Source organism: Zophobas morio, unplaced genomic scaffold (genome assembly GCF_036711695.1).
Source record: "Zophobas morio isolate AGI-343-1 ecotype UQ-CSIRO unplaced genomic scaffold, CSIRO_AGI_Zmor_V1 ptg000018l, whole genome shotgun sequence".
Classification (NCBI taxonomy): domain Eukaryota; kingdom Metazoa; phylum Arthropoda; class Insecta; order Coleoptera; family Tenebrionidae; genus Zophobas; species Zophobas morio.
The window spans coordinates 5,267,670-5,291,800 of record NW_026972123.1 but is presented as its reverse complement, the minus strand read 5'-3'; the positions used below and the strand labels follow the sequence as shown (position 1 = coordinate 5,291,800).

General features: G+C 33.5%; 6 protein-coding genes across 6 annotated transcripts; all 6 read right to left on the bottom strand.

Annotated features, from left to right (window-relative positions):
- Window positions 1-870: 870 nt before the first annotated feature.
- On the bottom strand, window positions 871-2,190 carry LOC135130824 (leucine-rich repeat-containing protein 15-like). Its single transcript, XM_064058245.1, has one exon. The coding sequence runs from the start codon at window positions 2,188-2,190 to the stop codon at window positions 871-873; it is 1,320 nt and encodes a 439-aa protein (XP_063914315.1).
- Window positions 2,191-4,346: 2,156 nt separating this feature from the next.
- Window positions 4,347-5,626, bottom strand: LOC135130823 (leucine-rich repeat-containing G-protein coupled receptor 4-like). Its single transcript, XM_064058244.1, has one exon. It carries the CDS (start codon window positions 5,586-5,588, stop codon window positions 4,347-4,349), a length of 1,242 nt encoding a protein of 413 aa, XP_063914314.1. The 5' UTR covers window positions 5,589-5,626.
- A 2,369-nt stretch (window positions 5,627-7,995) lies between these two features.
- Window positions 7,996-9,330, bottom strand: LOC135130821 (leucine-rich repeat-containing protein 15-like). The gene has a single exon (XM_064058243.1). The coding sequence runs from the start codon at window positions 9,328-9,330 to the stop codon at window positions 7,996-7,998; it is 1,335 nt and encodes a 444-aa protein (XP_063914313.1).
- A 3,300-nt stretch (window positions 9,331-12,630) lies between these two features.
- LOC135130820 (leucine-rich repeat-containing protein 15-like) lies at window positions 12,631-13,539 on the bottom strand. Its single transcript, XM_064058242.1, has one exon. It carries the CDS (start codon window positions 13,537-13,539, stop codon window positions 12,631-12,633), a length of 909 nt encoding a protein of 302 aa, XP_063914312.1.
- A 5,594-nt stretch (window positions 13,540-19,133) lies between these two features.
- On the bottom strand, window positions 19,134-19,763 carry LOC135130819 (leucine-rich repeat-containing G-protein coupled receptor 4-like). The gene has a single exon (XM_064058241.1). It carries the CDS (start codon window positions 19,761-19,763, stop codon window positions 19,134-19,136), a length of 630 nt encoding a protein of 209 aa, XP_063914311.1.
- Window positions 19,764-20,579: 816 nt separating this feature from the next.
- On the bottom strand, window positions 20,580-21,914 carry LOC135130818 (protein artichoke-like). The gene has a single exon (XM_064058240.1). The coding sequence runs from the start codon at window positions 21,912-21,914 to the stop codon at window positions 20,580-20,582; it is 1,335 nt and encodes a 444-aa protein (XP_063914310.1).
- Between the last annotated feature and the right edge of the window lie 2,217 nt (window positions 21,915-24,131).

Genomic DNA, 24,131 nt, shown 5'->3' with positions numbered 1-24,131 from the left:
AATATCTTGAACTTATTTTAATTGACGAAAACGTTTTCTTGCTTTCTTATAATGTTATAAAATTTGATTTTGCGATTTTCGCTTTCGTGATAACAACGGAAAATTTGGAAAAGATCTGATTGTTAATTGTATCAGAAAAAAAAGTGCATAAATCTGTGCATATTTAGCAAAATTGTGCTAATTTCGAATTTCAAGTTTTTAGTACTACCAACTTGCCAGTGTAAAAATAAGCCCTAGTGGGGATTTTATTTGGTACCAACTTAATTCAACTGGTGGTAGTTTGTTAATTTTTGGATAAACAATAAAACAGATTTGTAGTGGACAAAACCACCGAGTGTTATGTCGCCAATTTATTAATAGAATATCTTTACTTTAGAGGTAACTTTCCGCCTTGTTTTTTTAAAAGTGTACGCAAAAAGATCTTAAATAAAATTAGGCGTACTATAAATAATAATTACACATATTTATTTTGTAGTGAATGAAACCATCAAGATTTGTCGGAGTTAAGTCACCAGTTTTTTTTTTTCCTACGATCTGAAAGAAATTTACCGGCTTATGTTTAGTTTGCAACTTTTCGAAAATCTTTGAATCTATTCTTAATGAACGTATTTACACTCTGTTAAAATCTGGCTGACAGAAATTGCTCTCCTTTTAACATTTTTCACGTTTATAAAATTGTACGAATACGTCTTGATCAATCAGTAAAATACGATGGGAAAAATTACATGTTTGATAAATCGTCAAAAGTAAAAATTAAATAAAAATATTCAAAATAAAAAAAAATCTCCACGAAAAGAAACAAAAGTTGCATAACTGAAAAAGTAACATTTAATCAAAAACCACAACATTAAGCCAGAAACTAGCATAAAATTAGGATACATCCACCTTCTTGTTCATTATAAACTCCTCAACCTTCTTAACACACTGTTCATTCCAAGGATTATTCTCTAAATGGGTACTTTCAACATTTCTGAAAACTGTCTCCAAATCTCCTTCAATACAGGATAACTTATTTTCCTTCAAATCCAAACTACCAACACTAACATCAACCAATAAATCTGGATTCCAGTTATCAATCTCATTATTGGCCAAATTTAAATAATCAATGTGTTCTAATTTATAAAACGTTTTAGCTGAAATATTCCTAATTTTATTTCCCTGGAAATTAATACTTGTCACATCAGAGTTATTCTTGAATACTTCGTCTGGAATCTCAGTAATCAAATTATACCTGACTGATACTTCAGAAACTGATTTTGCCCCACTCAGCCAATTATCATCCCAATGTGTAACATTATTGAAGTCAATGTTCAACACTCTAAGCGCAGACATGTCGTCAAAAGCTTTACTCGCAATTTTAACAATATTGTTTGTGGCTAGATACAAATAGATGAGTTTGGTGTTGTTGAAAACCCCTTCTGGGATTTCTTCCAACTCGTTTCCCGAAAGCCAGAGTTTCTTCAACTCTGGCAAGTTTCTCAAATCACCAGGTCGCAGAAGCTTGATTGAGTTGTAATCCAAATCGAGTGATACCAATTCTTGCAGGTCAAAGACTTCCGGATCGATTTCTTCGAAATTGTTCCCAAGCAAATACAATTTTGTCAGTCCAATTGAAGACAGAGCCGTTGGTGGGATGGTGTGGAGAAGATTATCATTCAAACTCAAGCTTCCAAGGGTAACGTTCTCAAAAACACCACTTAACAATTCAGTGAGTCTGTTGCTATCAAGTGACACGATAGAAGCGTTGAAATTCTTGAAGGCTCCTGGTTCTAGAAGGGTGATTGAGTTGAAAGACAAATCTACATTCGATACATTTAGATCGGAAAAAGTATCAGTTTTGATTTGTGTCAAGTTATTCCACGATAGAAGGAGATTTTCCAAAGGTGGTAAGTTACCAAAAGCTTGCGATTCGATTTCCTCCAAACCCACATCGGACAAGTTAAGTCCGTTCAAATTTGGTATATCGAAAATCGATTTTTCGTACAAGATGGGAACGTGTCCCAAGATGTGCACCGACACTTTGGTTACATCAGGAATGATTTTCTTAAGACTCTCAGATGTAGCTACCGATTCTATTAGTTCGTTATCAACACGCCACCGGAATGTTACATTTTCGAAAGTAATTTTTTCGCTCTTACTAACTTTAACAAGTAAAATACAGATTAGTAGGTCTAGCAGTAAAGAACGCATCTTGATTACTGAAGTTGTTTACGATAAATGTTGTATTTATAATGTAATGTGGAAAACAGATTAACTGGATTGTTTTCCAATACATTTGATTAAAATTAAGTTGGTCATATGTATGACGCACACTTGTAACAAGAATTTGTTGGATTCGTAGTGAAATTAATTTTCTTTGTTAGATAAATATTCAAATCAAGGAAATGCTGTATTTTTATTAAGAAACTTTCACTCATCCGACCTTCACGACTGTTTTGAAAACAAGAAAATCTTGAAGAATTAAAGAAAAACTAAATCAACGGGAGCAATTTTCTAAAAACAATAACATTTTTCAACATAGACTGCTCATGGCGCGTTACGGACAGCCTACATATTAAACGACATCAGTTGTGCATACACTACAGGTGCAAAATTCGATCTGATTCTGTGTGGTCATAAGAACAACACTAATGTTTCACAAATATAAAATTAGTTTCTTTCTGAAACCCTTGAACCGGTATATAAAAGCGTGACAATCAAATTAGTTGATTAACCGATCACGTGATGAAATTTATCGAATCACATGTTAATGGATGGACCGACAATAAAAATTATTATTAATTTATTGCCTTTTTTTCTGGATATACGTAACAATCTTTTCACGACAATATATTTAACGTTTAAAATGGTCAGTTTTTCTCGAGAAACATCGATTTTACAATTAAGTTCCGCCCCACGGTCTGATAACGAATGAAAAATTCATCACAATTAAATTGGGGCGGGTGGGTGGGGCTTATTTTTTGGATTTGTTTTCCTTAACATATACATCTTGTTTAAAAACATGTTTCACAAGTAATTTCTTGTAGAGAAATAAGCATTTTCCAATAAACTTCGCCCTTCTGCTCACAATGAATAAAAACTTTATGACAATTGAAATGAGGGTGGGTGGGCGGGGTTTGTATTTTGTGTTTTTTTTTTTAAACATGTGCCTACTTTTCTTTTCACGACAAGAAGCTGAAAACATGTTTAAAAGGATAAATCTGTAGAGAAGTATATGGGATAGAATTTACCATTTTAAACATGTTTTCAGTTTCTTGTTATGGAGAAAAAACAATATATATTAAGAAGAAAAAAAAAGGGAAACATAAGCCCCACCCACCCACCCTATCTCAATTGTGACGCTCTTTCTTTGTTCGTCATTAGTCAAGGGGGGCGGAGCTTAATTGCAAAATTCGTATTTTTCTAGAAAAATTACCATGTGATACATGTTCTTCAGTGATGCTCAGAGAAAAATATTTGTGTTTTAAGTAACAAAAAACAATAATCCCCACCCATCCGTTTGGATTTCAATGGTGATGAATTTTCCATTCGTTGTCAGACTGGGGGGCGCAACGTAATTACAAAATCCATATTTCCTGATTTAAACACGTTTTAAGTTTCTTGTTGCGAAAAGAACACTACGAATATTAAGAACAACAAAGGCAAAATATAAGCCCCGCCCACCTACCCCACGTCTATTGTAATGAATTTTTTATTCATAGTGAGCCAAGAGGGTGGACCTTAAAATCCTTATTTCTCTACAGGAAATTATCATGTAAAACATGTTTTTGAGTATCGTGTTGTTCAAAAAATACTATGTACATTAAGTAAAAAATAAAGGCAAAAATTAAGCCCCACCACCATACCCATCACCATAAAAAAAAATAATAAACTTTATTCAATTCATGGATAAAAGACTATCTTGAACTAATTTTAATTGACGAAAACGTTTTCTTGCTTTCTTATAATATTATAAAATTTGAGTTTGCGATTTTCGCTTTCGTGATAACAACGGAAAATTTGAAAAAACATCTGATTGTTAATTTTAACAGAAAACAAAGTTTGGTTAACATTTCATAGTCTATATGATATTCATAATACACATCAAATTTGTCTAACCCATTTATCTGTCTAATAAAAATCCGTGACGGCAGACAGATAGAGAGACAGACGGACAGACGGACAGACAAACAGACGGAAATGGGCGACCTATTTCTTCGTACGCTAGGTCATGAAAGGTCGAGAAAGTGTGAAAGTAGAAAGTAAAAAAACAACAGTTGTTCTATTTGCATATGTATTACAGTAAACACTATATATTTATTATAGCACAATATTCTATAACATTGTAATAGTTGCTAACCATCCCACTACGGTACCTGTTTCTTTTTTTCCTGAAACTTCTCAACCTTCTTAGCACACTCTTTTTTCCAAGGATTATTTTCCAAATATATCTTTTGAACATTCTTGAAAATTGTTTCCAAATCTCCTTTAATACACTTTAACCTATTTCCACTGAGATCCAAACTAACAATGCTAACATTCCCCAATGTATCTGGATCCCAGTTATCAATCTCATTATCGGCCAAATTAAAATGACGAAGCTGTTCCAATTTGCGAAAAGCTTTAGTTGAAATTTTCCTGATGCGATTCCCTTGAAGATTAATATTGAACAACCGAGAATAGTTCTTGAAAGCTTCATCTGGAATCTCAGTAATCTGATTAAAACGAACTAAAATAGAAGCAGACGGTGATGTCAGCCAATCATCCCACTGGGTTAGATTATTGGAGTCAATCCTCAACAGTGTAAGCGCCAACATGCAATCAAAAGCTGTGCTCGCAATTTTAACAATCTGGTTTGCAGCTAGATTCAAGTAGGTGAGTTTGGTGTTATTGAAAATACCATCTGGGATTTCTTTCAACTCATTTTTCTCGACACTGAACGCCTCCAACTCTGGCAAGTTTCTCAAATCACCTGGTCGCAAAAGCTTGACTGAGTTATCATCCAAATCGAGTGATACTAATTCTTGCATATCAAACGCCTCCGGATCGATTTCTTCGAGCTTGTTACCAAACAGACTCAATGTAGTCAATCCAATTGCAGACAGAGCTTTTGGTGCGATGATGTAGAGATGATTATCAGTCAAACTTAAGCTTCTCAGAGTAACATTTTCGAAGACACCACTTGGAATTTCAGTGAGTTTGTTCGTATCAAGTGACACTTCATCAGCTTTGAAATTCTTGAAGGCTCCTCGTTGTAAAAGGAAGATTGAGTTGGATGACAAATCCAGATATGATACATTTAGATCGGTAAAAGTACCACTTTTGATTAGTGTCAAGTTATTCCGATTCAAAAAAAGAGTGTCTAAAAGTGGTAAATTACCAAAAGCTCCGGGCTTGATTTCTTCCAAACCCACCTTAGCCAAGTTGAGACTGTTCAAATTTGGTATATCGAAAACGGATTTTTCGTACAAGATGGGGACGCTTCCAGTGATGTCCACCCTCACTTGTTCTTCGTCAGGAATAATTTTTTTATGATTGACAGATGTAGCTTGCGTTTCTAGTGCTCCTTTGTAAAAATAAGACCGAACTGTCACATTTTCGAAAGTCATTTTATCACTGTTACTAACATTGAAAAGACAAATACGGACCACTAGGTTTAGTAATAAAGAAGGCATCTTGGTGACTGATGGTCTTCACGTTGAATATCATATTTATAAGGTAATATGGAAAGATATGTGGGTGTGATCGATGAGTTGTTTTCCAACAAATTTGATTAAAATTAAGTTAGTCACATGTATAACATGGACTTTTAAAAAGAATTTGATGGATTCGTGGCGAAATGAATTTTCATTATGAGATAAATATTCAAATCGAGGATATGCTTATCTCGTCCAGTTACTTACTCATCAGACCTTCACTGTTGGAAATTGCTTGAAAACAACAAACCATTGAACCATTTTCTGTCTATGCTGTTGTTAAAATTTTTTATATATATAGTTTATTTACGGCAAAAAAGCCTTTACAGCATACATCGGTACATGGAAAGAACGATAACACAAGGTACACATGGTTCAAAAAGATTACAATAATATAGCTCTAATATTTCTCTTAAAAGTGGGTAACATGTCCGCAAAGAAGTCAACATAATCACTTACACTATTACATGCAAACATTAGAGAATTCATGGGTGATCGTAACGCATAATTAGACTGGCAAAAATCTATGTAGAACAACGGAACTGACCTGAGGGTATAACAAGGGACGTTAAACTGCAGTAAATTAATAATATTCGGTACGTCATATTGATTATTTAATACTTTATAAACGAAACATACTTTTAGAAAAAGTCTACGAGATTCTAATAAATCAAGTCCTAAGTAGGATCTACTAAGTTCCATGGAAGAACTTACATTCGTGGGTAACCCATGAAGCATGGATCTTATAAATTTATGCTGAATTTTTTCAATTCTCTCAACATGAGTCCTGTAGTATGGGGCCCAGATTAAACACCCATATTCAAGTACAGATCGCACAAATGTAATAAACAATATAGTCAGGGTGCGAACATCGGTAAAGTTCCTAGTAAACCTTTTAATACACCCAAGCAATTTATTTGCTTTGGCGATAACAAAGTCACAATGAAATTTAAAGGTTAATTTGCTATCTAGGAAGACTCCAAGATCTTTGATCACAGTATTTATTTTCAGAATTTTGTTGTCAATCAAATAACACGGTTTATTAGGCTTTATTTTCCTACTGAAGTTAATGGCCTGACACTTATCAAGATTTAATACCATCAAGTTTTTAGCACACCATTTCGTTAAACAATCAAGATCATGTTGCAATAATTTCATATCTGATTCGTCTTTTATAACACTGTACATTTTAAGGTCATCAGCAAACAGGGCAAATTTACAAAGAAAATTACAGCTAACATCATTAATATATATCAAAAATAGCAAAGGTCCCAAAATTGAACCTTGAGGAACTCCTGAAGGCACATGCTGGAAATCAGATAGTAAATCATTCCATTTCACTTGCTGATATCTGTTGGTAAGATAACTGACAAGCCATGATAGCAATGAACCAGAAATTCCAAGTGACATAAGTTTATGAATCAAAATTTCATGATTGAGTTTATCAAAAGCTTTACTAAAATCAGTGTATACAGCATGTACCTCATGACCAGCATCAATAGTCGTTATAATGTCATTAGTGTAATGCAACAGATTAGTTACTGTTGACCTTTTGCTAATGAAGCCATGTTGATGATCAGAGAAAAAACCTTTAAGAGCAGAGGTAACATGCACATGTACTAATGATTCAAAAACCTTGGTAGGTGTTGATAGAATTGAGATAGGTCTATAGTTGTCGACAACTGACTTACTTCCAGATTTATGCACAGGCACCACATATGCAGTTTTCCATGAAGACGGGAATTTACCGGATTGAAGAGAAAGATTAAATAATATTACAAGGGGTAATACCAATGAACTGCATTCTTTGTAAAATCTAGGGGGTATACAGTCAGGACCAGCACCCTTGTTTACATCAAGCCTCAACAAAGCACCTGCAACATCATTAAAATTTAAGTTTATACTACTAAGATTTATCGAATTAATGTTGAAGTCAATACTGAAGTTAGATACATTATTATACGAATAGACTGACGAAAAATATTTACTAAATGCTTCACATACATCACTGAAGTTATGCAGGAATTTATTATTGACAGTCATAGGTAAAATAATATGATTATTGGATGATTTATTATGTATATACATTTTATGAAACAGTGCTCCCAATAAAAACTTAGTATTAGGATATTTAAGGAAAAAATGCTGGATATGTTTCATTGTGCTGCGAGGGAAGTTCTGTCGAACCAATTTTTTTAATTAGATTAAATTTATTAAATTAAAATTTTCAAATCTAATGAAAATACAGTTGTTCTAAGTATACGTATTATTAAACTAAAAACCGGATATTTATAATAATTATAGCACAATAATCTCTAAATTAGTGTCGTTGGTAACCACCCCACCATGATATCCAGTTTTTATTATTTTGAAACTCCTCAATCTTCTTAGCGCATTGTTCATCCCAAGGATTATTTTCCAAATATACGAATCCAACATTTCTGAAAATTTCATGCAAATCTCCTTCGATGCATTTTAACTTATTTTTGCTGAGATCCAAACTAATAATAATAACGTTGTCCAATAAATTTGGATCCCAGTTATCAATCTCATTAGAAGCCAAATTCAAATAATCAGAGACTACTAAGTTATCAAAAGCGTTATCTGAAATGTTCCTAATTTTATTCCCCTGAAAATCAATACTAGTCACTTGAGGATAACTCTTGAATGCTTCGTCTGGAAGCTCCCTAATTAGATTGTACCTGACTAAAATAGAAGCATCTGACGATGTTCCATTCAGCCAATGATTATCCCATTGTGTTAGATTATTGGAGTCAATGTTCAACAATATAAGCGCTGACATGTTATCAAAAGCTTGGCTCCCAATTTCAGCAATATGGTTTCTGTCTAGATGCAAGTAGGCGAGTTTGGTATTGTTGAAAACTCCTTCTGGTATTTCTTCCAACTCGTTTTCCGAAAGCCAGAGATCATCCAACTGTGGTAAGTTTCTCAAATCACCAGGTCGCAGAAACTTGATTGAGTTGTAATTCAAACTGAGTGATGTTAACTCTTGCATATCAAAAACGTCTGGATCGATTTCCTCGAGATTGTTCCCAAACAGATTCAACCTTGTCAATCCAAGTGTAGACAGAGCTTTTGGTGCGATTGTGTAGAGAGAATTACTACCCAAATTTAATATTCCGAGAGTAACATTTTCAAAAACACCACATGAAAGTTCAGTGAGTTTGTTGTTTTCAAGTGTCACGTGATAAGCTTTGAAATTCGTGAAGGCTCCTGGTTGTAGAAGGAAGATTGAGTTGGAAGACAAATCTATATACTTTACATTTAGATCGGTAAATGTATCACTTTGGATTTCTGTCAGGTTGTTCGAATTCAGGACGAGTTTGTTCAAAAGTGGTACATTACCAAAAGCTCCCGGTTTGATTTCTTCCAAACCTACGTTAGACAGGTCAAGACTGAACAGACTTGGTACATCGAAGATCGAGTTTTCGTACAAGATGGGAACGTTTCCAGTGATTCTCACCTCGTCTTTTACGTCAGGAATAACTTCCTTAAGACTGTCAAATGTAGCTACCGTTGTTTCTGGTACGTCATTACGAGCAAGCACAACTGTCACGTTCTCGAAGGTATTTTCACTGTTACCAACTTTGACAAGAAAAGTGCAGACTAGCAGGTTTACTAGTGAAGAACGCATCTTGATTACTGAAGCTGTTTACGTTAAATATCGTATATATAAGCTAACATAGAGGAAATTAGTCACATCTATCTCTGTGACACACACTTTTAAACAGAATTGCTAGGATTCGTGGTGAAATGAATTTTCCTTATTAAATAAATATTCAAATTAAGGAAATGGGTTTTTGTTAAGCGACTTACTCATACAACTTTTACTTACCGTTTTGAAAACAACAAAGTCTTACAGGAATTGTACAATTTTCTATCTATAAAACTAAAATAAAATCGGCAGATACTAGATAACAATTGCATGAATGGTTGTAAAGAATGAAACCACCAAGTCTTGGTAGCCTTAAGGCGCCCATTTAAGTATTAATAACTAATTAATTAATTAATAATCAATACACAAACCAATTACAATCATAAATTTCATCAAACTCTAAAAAATTTTGGGCGTATCTTCAAACTAGAAAAGGAAGATCTAGAATGCCAAGACTCATGAAATTTTCAGTTCACCAGATGAGTTTAATAATCCGTAAATCAGAATTGACAGTACATCTCGGTTAAAACTGTGAAACAATCTGAAAACTCATTGACTGGAAATCTGCATAGTATCTAGAATTCGTTTTAGGAAAATGTGCCTCAATTTTTAGAACAAAAACAAATGTTATTATTTATTAAATAATCATACTTTCCTATGATCCGGAAAAAAAAATTGGTCTAAAGAGTAAAAAGATAGCAAGCCTTTCATTTCACTCTCCATTTCTTGATATATATATAAAAAAAAAAAATACGTCAAATGTGTCAAATGAGACGCTATAATTTTGATAGGATTATTTGATAAAGCTTATCGAATCCGTCGACCGACTCTCTACATTTACGTTTGCTCAACCACTTATGACCCCTACAGTAAGTAGAAATAGTTCTCCCGTTTCCGTTTGTCTGTCCGTTTGTCTGTCTGTCCGTCTGTCCGTCTGTCTGCCGTCCCGGATTTTTATTAGACAGATAATTTCCGAAATTACTGGGCCAATTGTTGTCAAATTTTGTATTTATACTAGGTATATCATGTAGATGGTAAAACGCTAACCAAAATTTGTCTAATCATCCCCACCACTAATGTGATGACGTCACTTCAAAATTGTACATAGTAAATGGGTTTTAAATTGTATCAAATAACATAGTCTTACATATATAATTTATGACTCCGAACTGAGATTTTACCCGAAACGTCCACATTTTTATAAAAAAAATCAAAATTAGAGAACAACATTTTGACATTTAATTTGGAATCTCCAAAACCGAATGCTTTGAAATCTTGCAGATCATTTACAGTTATGATAAGCATGATAAGTTTTTATTCAAAATATACTTACTTGTCCACTCCAAAAAAATTGATGACGTCAGCTCGAAATTTTGTCAATAAATCCTATCTAAAATGTAGAAAATATGGTGAGTCTGAACTTGTAATTTATCATTCGATTCATATTTTTTGGATTTGCATATACAGGGTAATGAATGCGTGAAATTATTTTATTTATTTAATCAGGAACCAAAAAACCGATTGCTTTGAAATCTTGGAGATGTTTTACAGCTATCATAGGTATAGTAAAATTTTAGTCAAAAGTTTTTGGTTTAATAAATATTCACTTCTTGGTTTAATACATATGCAGATAAAACTGTTGTTTTTTAACGGCCTTTTCACTGAATTAGATATTAGGATAGATAGAAAATGGCACAATTCATTCAGATTTTGTTGTTTTCAAAACATAGTGAAGGTCAGATAAGTAATAATAAAAAAATCATTTCACCACGCATACTAGAAATTCTTTTTAAAAGTGTGAGTCAGACACCACGCCACTCACAAACTTAATTTTAATCACTTTCACAACCTTCTATGTTACCTTATAAATATGACATTTAACGTATACATATTCAGTACTCAAGATGTGTTCTTCACTGGCAAACCTACTAGTCTGTACTATAGCACAGGGCGACTGATAAATAACAAGTAATCCTCAATAGTGATGAAGAAATCCATATTTCAGTACAAATAATTACCATTTTAAACATGTTTTAAGTCTCTTGTTGTGGAAAGATGACTACGTATATTAAGAAAAAAAGGTAAGATATATTCCCCGCCCACCCGCCTTATCTCAATCGTGACTTTTATTACTCGTCGTAAGTCATGGGGCGGAGCTTAATTACGAAATCCTTATTTTTCTACAAGAAATTGCTATGTGTTGTATCTTTAAGTACAAAAGAAAGCCAAAACATGAGCCCCTCTCATTCGTCTCAATCTGAGTTTGGCTTTAAATTTTTACTTAATAAACATAACTGGTATTCCTTAAACAACACGATACTCAAAAACATGTCCGTGGTAATTTCTTGTAGAGAAATAAGGATTTTGCAAGCTCCGCCCTCTTGGCTGACGACGAATAAAAAAAATCATCACAACTGGAAAAGGGAGGGTGGGCGGGGCTTACTTTTTTCTTATTTTTTCTTAATATACGTAGTCATCTTTTCATGATAATAAATTAAAACATGTTTAAAATGGTAAATTTTTGTAGGAAAATACTAATTTTCCAGTTACGTTTCGGCCTTTGATCTGGCAACGAATGAAAAACTCATCACGAGATTAAGCCCCACCCATAACTGTGATAAAATCTGGCTGACAGAAATTGCTCTCCTTTTAACATTTTTCACGTTTATAAAATTGTACTAATACGTCTTGATCAATCAGTAAAATACGATGGGAAAAATTACATGTTTGATAAATCGTCAAAAGTAAAAATTAAATAAAAATATTCAAAGTAAAAAAAATTCTCCACGAAAAGAAACAAAAGTTGCATAACTGAAAAAGTAACATTTAATCAAAAACCACAACATTAAGGCAGAAACTAGCATAAAATTAGGATACATCCACCTTCTTGTTCATAATAAACTCCTCAACTTTCTTAACACACTGTTCATTCCAAGGATTATTCTCTAAATGGGTACTTTCAACATTTCTGAAAACTGTCTCCAAATCTCCTTCAATACAGGATAACTAATTTTCCTTCAAATCCAAACTACCAACATTAACATCAACCAATAAATCTGGATTCCAGTGATCAATTTCATTATTGGCCAAATTTAAATAATCAATGTGTTCTAATTTATAAAACGTTTTAGCTGAAATATTCCTCATTTTATTCCCCTGGAAATTAATACTTGTCACATCAGAGTTATTCTTGAATACTTCGTCTGGAATCTCAGTAATCAAATTATACCTGACTGATACTTCAGAAACTGATTTTGCCCCACTCAGCCAATTATCATCTCAATGTGTAACATTATTGGAGTCAATGTTCAACACTCTAAGCGCAGACATGTCCTCAAAAGCTTTACTCGCAATTTTAACAATATTGTTTGTGGCTAGATACAAATAGATGAGTTTGGTGTTGTTGAAAACCCCTTCTGGGATTTCTTCCAACTCGTTTCCCGAAAGCCAGAGTTTCTTCAACTCTGGCAAGTTTCTCAAATCACCAGGTCGCAGAAGCTTGATTGAGTTGTAATCCAAATCGAGTGATACCAATTCTTGCAGGTCAAAGACTTCCGGATCGATTTCTTCGAAATTGTTCCCAAGCAAATACAATTTTGTCAGTCCAATTGAAGACAGAGCCGTTGGTGGGATGGTGTGGAGAAGATTATCATTCAAACTCAAGCTTCCAAGGGTAACGTTCTCAAAAACACCACTTAACAATTCAGTGAGTCTGTTGCTATCAAGTGACACGATAGAAGCGTTGAAATTCTTGAAGGCTCCTGGTTCTAGAAGGGTGATTGAGTTGAAAGACAAATCTACATTCGATACATTTAGATCGGAAAAAGTATCAGTTTTGATTTGTGTCAAGTTATTCCACGATAGAAGGAGATTTTCCAAAGGTGGTAAGTTACCAAAAGCTTGCGATTCGATTTCCTCCAAACCCACATCGGACAAGTTAAGTCCGTTCAAATTTGGTATATCGAAAATCGATTTTTCGTACAAGATGGGAACGTGTCCCAAGATGTGCACCGACACTTTGGTTACATCAGGAATGATTTTCTTAAGACTCTCAGATGTAGCTACCGATTCTATTAGTTCGTTATCAACACGCCACCGGAATGTTACATTTTCGAAAGTAATTTTTTCGCTCTTACTAACTTTAACAAGTAAAATACAGATTAGTAGGTCTAGCAGTAAAGAACGCATCTTGATTACTGAAGTTGTTTACGATAAATGTTGTATTTATAATGTAATGTGGAAAACAGATTAACTGGATTGTTTTCCAATACATTTGATTAAAATTAAGTTGGTCATATGTATGACGCACACTTGTAACAAGAATTTGTTGGATTCGTAGTGAAATTAATTTTCTTTGTTAGATAAATATTCAAATCAAGGAAATGCTGTATTTTTATTAAGAAACTTTCACTCATCCGACCTTCACGACTGTTTTGAAAACAAGAAAATCTTGAAGAATTAAAGAAAAACTAAATCAACGGGAGCAATTTTCTAAAAACAATAACATTTTTCAACATAGACTGCTCATGGCGCGTTACGGACAGCCTACATATTAAACGACATCAGTTGTGCATACACTACAGGTGCAAAATTCGATCTGATTCTGTGTGGTCATAAGAACAACACTAATGTTTCACAAATATAAAATTAGTTTCTTTCTGAAACCCTTGAACCGGTATATAAAAGCGTGACAATCAAATTAGTTGATTAACCGATCACGTGATGAAATTTATCGAATCACATGTTAATGGATGGACCGACAATAAAAATTATTATTAATTTATTGCCTTTTTTTCTGGATATACGTAACAATCTTTTCACGACAATATATTTAACGTTTAAAATCAGGGGCGGACTGGCCAGGCGGGCTACCGGGCATTCGCCCGGTGGGCCGTCGAACTGATGGGCCAGTAGGCCGGTTACGCTGAATAGACAAAATCAATAATTTCTCAAAGTCAAGCTTTTAAATTTTGTTTAACAATGTTGGCGCCACCGCAGACGAAATATGATACACCGTGATATGTATCGAGTTTAAATAACATTAACAAAGCATGATATGCAATGGGCACGTTTAGGCAATTAAGCACGTTCTATTTTCACACTCTTTTAATTAATGCTTAACAAAATATACAATCGGCCTAATCCAAAACTTATCTTTCTCTAAGAATCAGTCTTATGTCTCTGCTTAACCATTGACGGTGTATGTAGATCGTGAGGTTTCTATTAAGTGACAATTTATAATCAACACCGTAAGGTAAATTACTTTTTTTTATCTGTAAAAATAGTATTTGCATTATGGCTTTTTCAAAACTAGTTTGTCGAAATGGACAAACCAAGCACAACTGGGAAGGGTGTTAAAAGAAAAGCGATTAACGGCGGTGCGGAAAAATTACGCGAAAAGAAAAAAGAAGCTTTGGAGGAACAAGCCAAGTTTTACAAGCCCTTGTCTTCATTTATTAAATTGCGTAAAGAAAATGTTGAAGGTGACAGTCAACCTGCACAATCTACAAGCACAACTCCTATTGAACCTGTTGAAGCGGTGCAACTTGGATTGAAGCAACGATTCTGGAAGATGTTTCTTCACAACAAAAAGTATCAGAACAAGAGTTTCTGCCACCCGTCGAAAGCAATAATTTTTTTTCTATCCCAGCAACATAGCTTTTTTAAATTTCATCCAATTCAACCATGTGATGTAAAAGACTTATCATTCAATCCGATTACACTGTTTCGCAGGAAAAGTGGGGTGCGGCGTACTTGGTTAACTTACTCGTATAATGAACACTCAAAAACTTTATTTTGTACAGTTTGTATGGTTTACAGCAAAGAATCTAGTATATTTAAAAGTGCTGTAAAAAGTATTCATCCTAAACATATTTACAGTAGAGTGGATGAGCATGAAAAAAGTCAAAGTCACAAAAATTCTGCTGAAGCACATTTGATGCAATTGAAAAAATTAAATATACTGTCTTACGTACCAAAACAAGAAAATATTCGTTTAAGTCAAGTTCAGAATAGAAGAGATATTTTACTGCGAATTATAGAAGTAATAAAAGTAATTGGTAAATGTGGTATTGCCTACAGAGGCCACAGAAATGAGGATATTCTTTCTTTGGCCAATTCAAAAATTAATCATGGTGACTTTTTGGAACTTATTTTACTGCTAAAAAAATTTAACCCCTTATTAAATTCACATATTAATCGTGTTATTTTAGAAAAGCAAAAGCGATATACACGTGGCAAGAAAGGTAGGGGTAATATTGTGTCTTTTTTGTCCAAAACAACTATAAATTTCATTGTAAATATTATCAAAAATTTAATAACGCGTAAGATTTCAGAAAAAATTACCAATATCGGAATGTATTCAATTCAAATTGATACAACACAAGAAATTACAATTACAGCTCAAACTTCTATTATTATTAGATATGTAGATGATGAATCTGTGCATGAAACATGAAACATTGCTTGCATTAAAAAGTACAAGTTCTACAAAAGGCCAAGCTCTTTTAATAACAGATATTACACAAAAACCACATCAGTGTACATCTTTATTTGGTTTGTTAAATGGTATTGCTGTTTTCTTTAAAGAATCTCACACTAGAATGGACATTTGGAAAGAGTCTTCTCGAAAAGTTTTAAGTACAATAGGAGAAACAAGATGGGATTCTAAATTTAATGCAGTGTTAAAAATTTTTGGAAGTTATGGTGACACAAGTAATGCCCTTTTTGTTACAATTATAGAGGTTCTTGAAGGTATATCAAAATCAGAAATTTTAAATTCTGACACACGATATAAAGCAACTTCCTACTTAAATTCACTTTCAAAATATGAAACCATTTTAACCGCCAATATGTATTTGAGAATTTTTCAGCATACTTCACCTACATCAAAATATTTACAAACATCTGGACTAGACCTAATTACAGCGCAAACAATGATTACTGAAACAAAAAATTCTTTAACTGCAATCTCCAGAGATTTTGATCATTTAAAGTTAACAACAGATAAATTTGTAGAATGGGCAAATAACGAATTGGGAAAAGAAAACGACGCGTCTACGGTAATCAATTCGCAATTAGATATTCTGCGAATTCGTAAAAAAAAAATGTTGTCGGGTGAAAAAACTTCAGACTATAGTATTGATAACCCCTATGAAAAATATAAAATTGATGTACCTATACAATGTAGTTATGGACGTTATTGTGCAAAGTTTTAGTACAAGATTTACTAAAAACGAAAAAAATTATACTATGCTTGCTGTATTTAATCCCCGACAATTCAACAATATAAGTTCTGAAACTCTAAATTCAGATTTATTTGTTCCACTATGCAATGTTTTAATAAAATTTAATGGCGAAATTACACCGTCTCAAATACGAGAAGAACTTTTAGATTTTGCTGCAAAATGGGATCAATTAAAACAAACAGTATCCGAAGACTCAACTTTTAGTGACGATTGTGGTAACCAAAAATCCTGCAAATCCTGCAAACAGTGTGCCTTGTATTGTTATACATTTTTAATGAAACACAATCTTTATTCAAGTGCTTATGAAAATCTTTTTCTAGTGTATAAATTTTTGTTAACTCTATCCATTTCGTCTGCTGGTTGTGAAAGAAGTTTTTCGAGGTTTAAAATAGTCAAAAACAGATTACGAAATAGTTTGACGGATGATCATTTGGAAGCATTTACAATGATGTTTGTTGAAAGTATCATGTTAGATGACATTGACTGTAATATTGTTATAGATACACTGTCGGGTCAAAGTACCGTTATGGCCAAATTATTAAAATAATCTGTATAATATAGGTATAATGCATATAAATAATAAAATTGATACAAGTTTTTACTTCCTGAGCGTATTTCTAAGTAAAATTATTTATTTTAACCTTATTAATTAATAGATAAATGTAAAATTGTTGATTTTACAAAATATCACAGAAAAAATTTATTATAAGTAGTAAATGAGGGTCGCCTCCAGGGCCGATTAAATCTTTTGCCCGGGCCACTTTTAAAGTGCCAGTCCGCCCCTGTTTAAAATGGTCAGTTTTTCTCGAGAAACATCGATTTTACAATTAAGTTCCGCCCCACGGTCTGATAACGAATGGAAAATTATCACAATTAAATTGGGGCGGGTGGGTGGGGCTTATTTTTGGATTTGTTTTCGTGAACACATACATCTTGTTTAAAAACATGTTACACATAGTAATTTCTTGTAGAGAAACAAGCATTTTCCAATAAACTTCGCCCTTCTGCTCACAACGAATAAAAACCTTATCACAATTGAAATGAGGGTGGGTGGGCGGGGTTTGTATTTTGTTTTTTTTTTTTTCTTAAAACATGTGCCTACTTTTCTTTTCACGACAAGAAACTGAAAACATGTTTAAAAGGATAAATCTGTAGAGAAGTATATGGGATAGAATTTACCATTTTAAACATGTTTTCAGTTTCTTGTTATGGAGAAAAAACAATATATATTAAGAAGAAAAAAAAAAGCAAAACATAAGCCCCACCCACCCACCCTATCTCAATTGTAACGCTCTTTCTTTGTTCGTCATTAGTCAAGGGGGGCGGAGCTTAATTGCAAAATCCGTATTTTTCTAGAAAAATTACCATGTGATACATGTTCTTCAGTGATGCTCAGAGAAAAATATTTGTGTTTTAAGTAACAAAAAACAATAATCCCCACCCATCCGTCTGGATCTCAATGGTGATGAATTTTCCATTCGTTGTCAGACTGGGGGGCGCAACGTAATTACAAAATCCATATTTCCTGATTTAAACACGTTTTAAGTTTCTTGTGGCGAAAAGAACACTACGAATATTAAGAACACAAAAGACTAAATATAAGCCCCGCCCACCCACCCCACGTCTATTGTAATGAATTTTTTATTCATAGTGAGCCAAGAGGGTGGACCTTAAAATCCTTATTTCTCTACAGGAAATTATCATGTAAAACATGTCTTTGAGTATAGAGTTGTTCAAAAAATACTATGTATATTAAGTAAAAAATAAAGGCAAAGATTAAGCCCCACCACCATACCCATCACCATAAAAAAAAATAATAGACTTTATTCAATTCATGGATAAAAGACTATCTTGAACTAATTTTAATTGACGAAAACGTTTTCTTGGTTTCTTATAATATTATAAAATTTGATTTTGCGTTTTTCGCTTTCGTGGTAACAACGGAAAATTTGGAAAAACATCTGATTGTTAATTTTAACAGAAAACAAAGTATGGTTAATATTTCATAGTCTATATGATATTCATAATACACATAAAATTTGTCTAACCCATTTATCTGTCTAATAAAAAACCGAGACGGCAGACAGACAGACGGAAATGAGCGACCTATTTCTTCGTACGCTAGGTCATGAAAGGTCGAGAAAACATGAAACTAGAGAGTAAAAAAAACAGTTGTTTTATTTGCATACGTATTAAAGTAAAAACTACATATTTATTATAACACAATATTCTATCAAATTGTAATTGGGTATCTGCTTCTTTTTTTTCTGAAACTTCGCAACCTTCTTAGCACACTCTTTTTTCCAAGGATTATTTTCCAAACGTATCTTTTGAACATTCTTGAAAATTGTTTCCAAATCTCCTTTAATACACTTTAGCCTATTTCCACTGAGATCCAAACTAACAATGCTAACATTCCCCAATGTATCTGGATCCCAGTTATCAATTTCATTATCGGCCAAATTAAAATGACGAATCTGTTCCAATTTGCGAAAAGCTTTAGTTGAAATCTTCCTGATGTGATTCCCTTGAAGATTAATAATTAAACAACCGAGAACAATTCTTGAAAGCTTCATCTGAAATCTCAGTAATCTGATTAAAACGGACAAAAATAGAAGCAGACGGTGATGACAGCCAATCTTCCCAATGAGTTAGATTATTGGAGTCAATCCTCCACAGTGTAAGCGCCAACATGCCATCAAAAGCTGTACTCGCAATTTTAACAATCTGGTTTGCAGCTAGATTCAAGTAGGTGAGTTTGGTGTTGTGGAAAATACCATCTGGGATTTCTTTCAACTCATTTTTCTCGACACTGAACGCCTCCAACTCTGGCAAGTTTCTCAAATCACCAGGTCGCAAAAGCTTGACTGAGTTATCATCCAAATCGAGTGATACTAATTCTTGCATGTCAAACGCCTCCGGATCGATTTCTTCGAGCTTGTTACCAAACAGACTCAATGTAGTCAATCCAATTGCAGACAGAGCTTTTGGTGCGATGATGTAGAGATGATTATCAGTCAAACTTAAGCTTCTCATCAGAGTAACATTTTCGAAGACACCACATGGAATTTCAGTGAGTTTGTTCTTATCAAGCTTTGAAATTCTTGAAGGCTCCTCGTTGTAAAAGGAAGATTGAGTTGGATGACAAATCCAGATATGATACATTTAGATCGGTAAAAGTACCACTTTTGATTAGTGTCAAGTTATTCCGATTCAAAAAAAGAGTGTCTAAAAGTGGTAAATTACCAAAAGCTCCGGGCTTGATTTCTTCCAAACCCACCTTAGCCAGGTTGAGACTGTTCAAGTTTGTCCACCCTCACTTGTTCTTCGTCAGGGATTATTTTTTTAAGATTGACAGATGTAGCTTGGGTTTCTAGTGCTCCTTTGTAAAAATACGACCGAACTGTCACATTTTCGAAAGTCATTTTATCACTGTTATTAACATTGAAAAGACGAACTACTAGGTTTAGTAATTAAGAAGGCATCTTGGTGACTGAAGGTGTTTCACGTTCAATGTCATATTTATAAGGCATTATGGAAAGGTATGTAGGTGTGACTGATGAATTGTTTTCCAACAAATTTGATTAAAATTAAGTTAGTCTCATGTATGATACGGACTTTTAAAAAGAATTTGATGGATTCGTGGCGAAATGAATTTTCATTATTAGATAAATATTCAAATCAAGGATCCGCTTATCGTGTGAAGTTACTTACTCACGAGACCTTCACTGCTGGAAACTGTTTGAAAACAAGAAACAATTAAAGAATATAGATATATTTATTTTACTCGTGAAACACCCTTCCTGTAATCTGTTCCTTGCGTCAAACAGTTACAGTTCTATGGTATTACAACAAAAGAATTTATTTCGCTTGAAATATATAAATATTAAATTAAAATATAATAAAAATACGTTATTCTATAGGTACGTATTATTAAACTAAAAACCGGATATTTATAATTATAGCACAATAATCTCTAAATTAGTCTAGTTGGTAACGATCCCACGATGATATCCAGTTTCTCTTATTCTGAAACTCCCCAATCTTCTTAGCGCATTCTTCATCCCAAGGATTATTTTCCAAACCTATGAGCTGAACTTTTCTGAAAATTTCGCTCAAATCTCCTTCGATGCATTTTAACTTATTTTTTCTGAGATCCAAATGAAGAATAATAACGTTGTCCAATAAATTTGAATCCCAGTTATCAATCTCATTATAAGCCAAATTAAAATGATTAATGATTTCTAATTGATCAAACGCATTGTCTGAAATGTTCCTAATTTTATTCCCTTGAAGATTAATACTTGCCACTTGAGGATAATTCTTGAATGCTTCATCTGGAATCTCACTAATTAGATTGTGCCCGACTGAAATAAAAGCATTTCGCGATACTCCACTCAGCCAATCATTATCCCATTGTGTCAGATTATTGGAGTCAATGTTCAACAATATAAGCGCTGACATGTTATCAAAAGCTTGGCTCCCAATTTCAGCAATATGGTTTCTGTCTAGATGCAAGTAGGCGAGTTTGGTATTGTTGAAAACTCCTTCTGGTATTTCTTCCAACTCGTTTCCCGAAAGCCAGAGATCATCCAACTGTGGTAAGTTTCTCAAATCACCAGATCGCAGAGACTTGATTGAGTTGTAATTCAAACTGAGTGATGTTAACTCTTGCATATCAAAAACGTCTGGATCGATTTCCTCGAGATTGTTCCCAAACAGATTCAACCTTGTCAATCCAAGTGTAGACAGAGCTTTTGGTGCGATTGTGTAGAGAGAATTACTACCCAAATTTAATATTCCGAGAGTAACATTTTCAAAAACACCAGATGAAAGTTCAGTGAGTTTGTTGTTTTCAAGTGTCACGTAATAAGCTTTGAAATTCGTGAAGGCTCCTGGTTGTAGAAGGAAGATTGAGTTGGAAGACAAATCTATATACCTTACATTTAGATCGGTAAATGTATCACTTTGGATTTCTGTCAGGTTGTTCGAATTCAGGACGAGTTTGTTCAAAAGTGGTACATTACCAAAAGCTCCCGGTTTGATTTCTTCCAAACCTACGTTAGACAGGTCAAGACTGAACAGACTTGGTACATCGAAGATCGAGTTTTCGTACAAGATGGGAACGTTTCCAGTGATTCTCACCTCGTCTTTTACGTCAGGAATAACTTCCTTAAGACTGTCAAATGTAGCTACCGTTGTTTCTGGTACGTCATTACGAGCAAGCACAACTGTCACGTTCTCGAAGGTATTTTCACTGTTACTAACTTTGACAAGAAAAGTGCAGACTAGCAGGTTTACTAGTGAAGAACGCATCTTGATTACTGAAGCTGCTTACGTTAAATATCGTATATATAAGCTAACATAGAGGAAATTAGTCACATCTATCTCTGTGACACATACTTTTAAACAGAATTGCTAGGATTCGTGGTGAAATGAATTTTCCTTATTAAATAAATATTCAAATTAAGGAAATGGGTTTTTGTTAAGCGACTTACTCATACAACTTTTACTTACCGTTTTGAAAACAACAAAGTCTTACAGGAATTGTACAATTTTTTATCTATCCAACTAAAATAAAATCGGCAGGTACTAGGTAACAATTGCATGAATGGTTGTAAAGAATGAAACCACCAAGTATTGGTAGCCTTAAGTCGCCCATTTACGTATTAATAACTAATTAATTAATTAATAATCAATACACAAACAAATGACAATCATAAATTTCATCAAACCCTAAACAATTTTGGGCGTACCTTCAAACTAGAAAAGGAAGATCTAGAATGCCAAGACTCATGACATTTTCAGATCACCAGATGTGTTTAATAATCCGTAAATCAGAATTGACAGTACATCTCGGTTAAAACTGTGAAACAATCTGAAAACTCATTGACAGGACATCTGCATAGTATTTAGAATTCGTTTTAGGAAAATGTGTTTCAATTTTTACAACAAAAACAAATGTTATTATTTATTAAATAATCATACTTTCCTATGATCCGGAAAAAAAAATTGGTCTAAAGAGTAAAAAGATAGCAAGCCTTTCATTTCACTCTCCATTTCTTGATATATATTTACGTCAAATTTGTCAAATGAGACGCTATAATTTTGATAGGATTATTTGATAAAGCTTATCGAATCCGTCGACCGACTCTCTACTTTTACGTTTTCTCAACCTCTTATGACCCCTACAGTAAGTGGAAATAGGTCTCCCGTTTCCGTTTGTCTGTCTGTCCGTCTGTCCGTCTGTCCGCCGTCCCGAATTTTTATTAGACAGATAATTTCCGAAATTACTGGGCCGATTGTTGTCAAATTTTGTATTTATACTAGGTATATCATGTAGATGGTAAAACGCTAACCAAAATTTGTCTAATCATCCCCACCACTAATGTGATAACGTCACTTCAAAATTGTACATAATAAATGGGTTTTAAATTGTATCAAATAACATAGTCTTACACATATAGTTTATGACTCCGAACTGAGATTTTACCCGAAACGTCCAGATTTTTGTAAAAAAATCAAAATTAGAAAACAACATTTTGACATTTAATTTAGAATCTCCAAAACCGAATGCTTTGAAATCTTACAGATCGTTTACAGTTATGATAAGCATGATAAGTTTTTATTCAAAATATATTTACTTGTCCCCTCCAAAAAAAAATGATGATGTCAGCTCGAAATTTTGCCGAATAAATCTAAAATGTAGAAAATATGATGAGTCTGTACTTGTAATTTATCATTCGAATCATATTTTTTGGATTTGCATACACAGGGTGACTCGAAAAAATTAATGAATGCGTGAATTTATTTTATTTATTTAATCAGGAACCACAAAACCGATTGCTTTGAAATCTTGGAGATGTTTTACAGCTATCATAGGCATAGTAAATTTTTAGTCAAAAGTTTTTGGTTTAATAAATATGCACTTCTTGGTTTAATACATATGCAGATAAAACTGTTGTTTTTTAAGGGCTTTTTCATTGAATTAGATATTAGGATAGATATAAAATGGCACTATTCATTTTGATTTTGTTGCTTTCAAAACAGTAGTGAAGGTCAGATAAGTAATAATAAAAAAAAATCATTTCACCACGCATACTAGAAATTCTTTTTAAAAGTGTGAGTCAGACACCACGCCACTCACAAACTTAATTTTAATCACTTTCACACCCTTCTATGTTACCTTATAAATATGACATTTAACGTAAACATCTTCAGTACTCAAGATGGGTTCTTCACTGGCAAACCTACTAGTCTGTACTATAGCACAGGACGAGAGGGCCCCACTTTGTAAATTTCCCGATGGACTCCCATGTCCTCAGTCCGACACTGATAAATAACAAGTAATCCTCGATAGTGATGAAGAAATCTATACTTCAGTACAAATAATTACCGTTTTAAACATGTTTTAAATCTCTTGTTGTGGAAAGATGACTACTTATATTAAGAAAAAAAAGGTAAGATATATTCCCCGCCCACCCGCCCTATCTCAATCGTGATGACTTTTTTTATTCGTCGTAAGGCATGGGG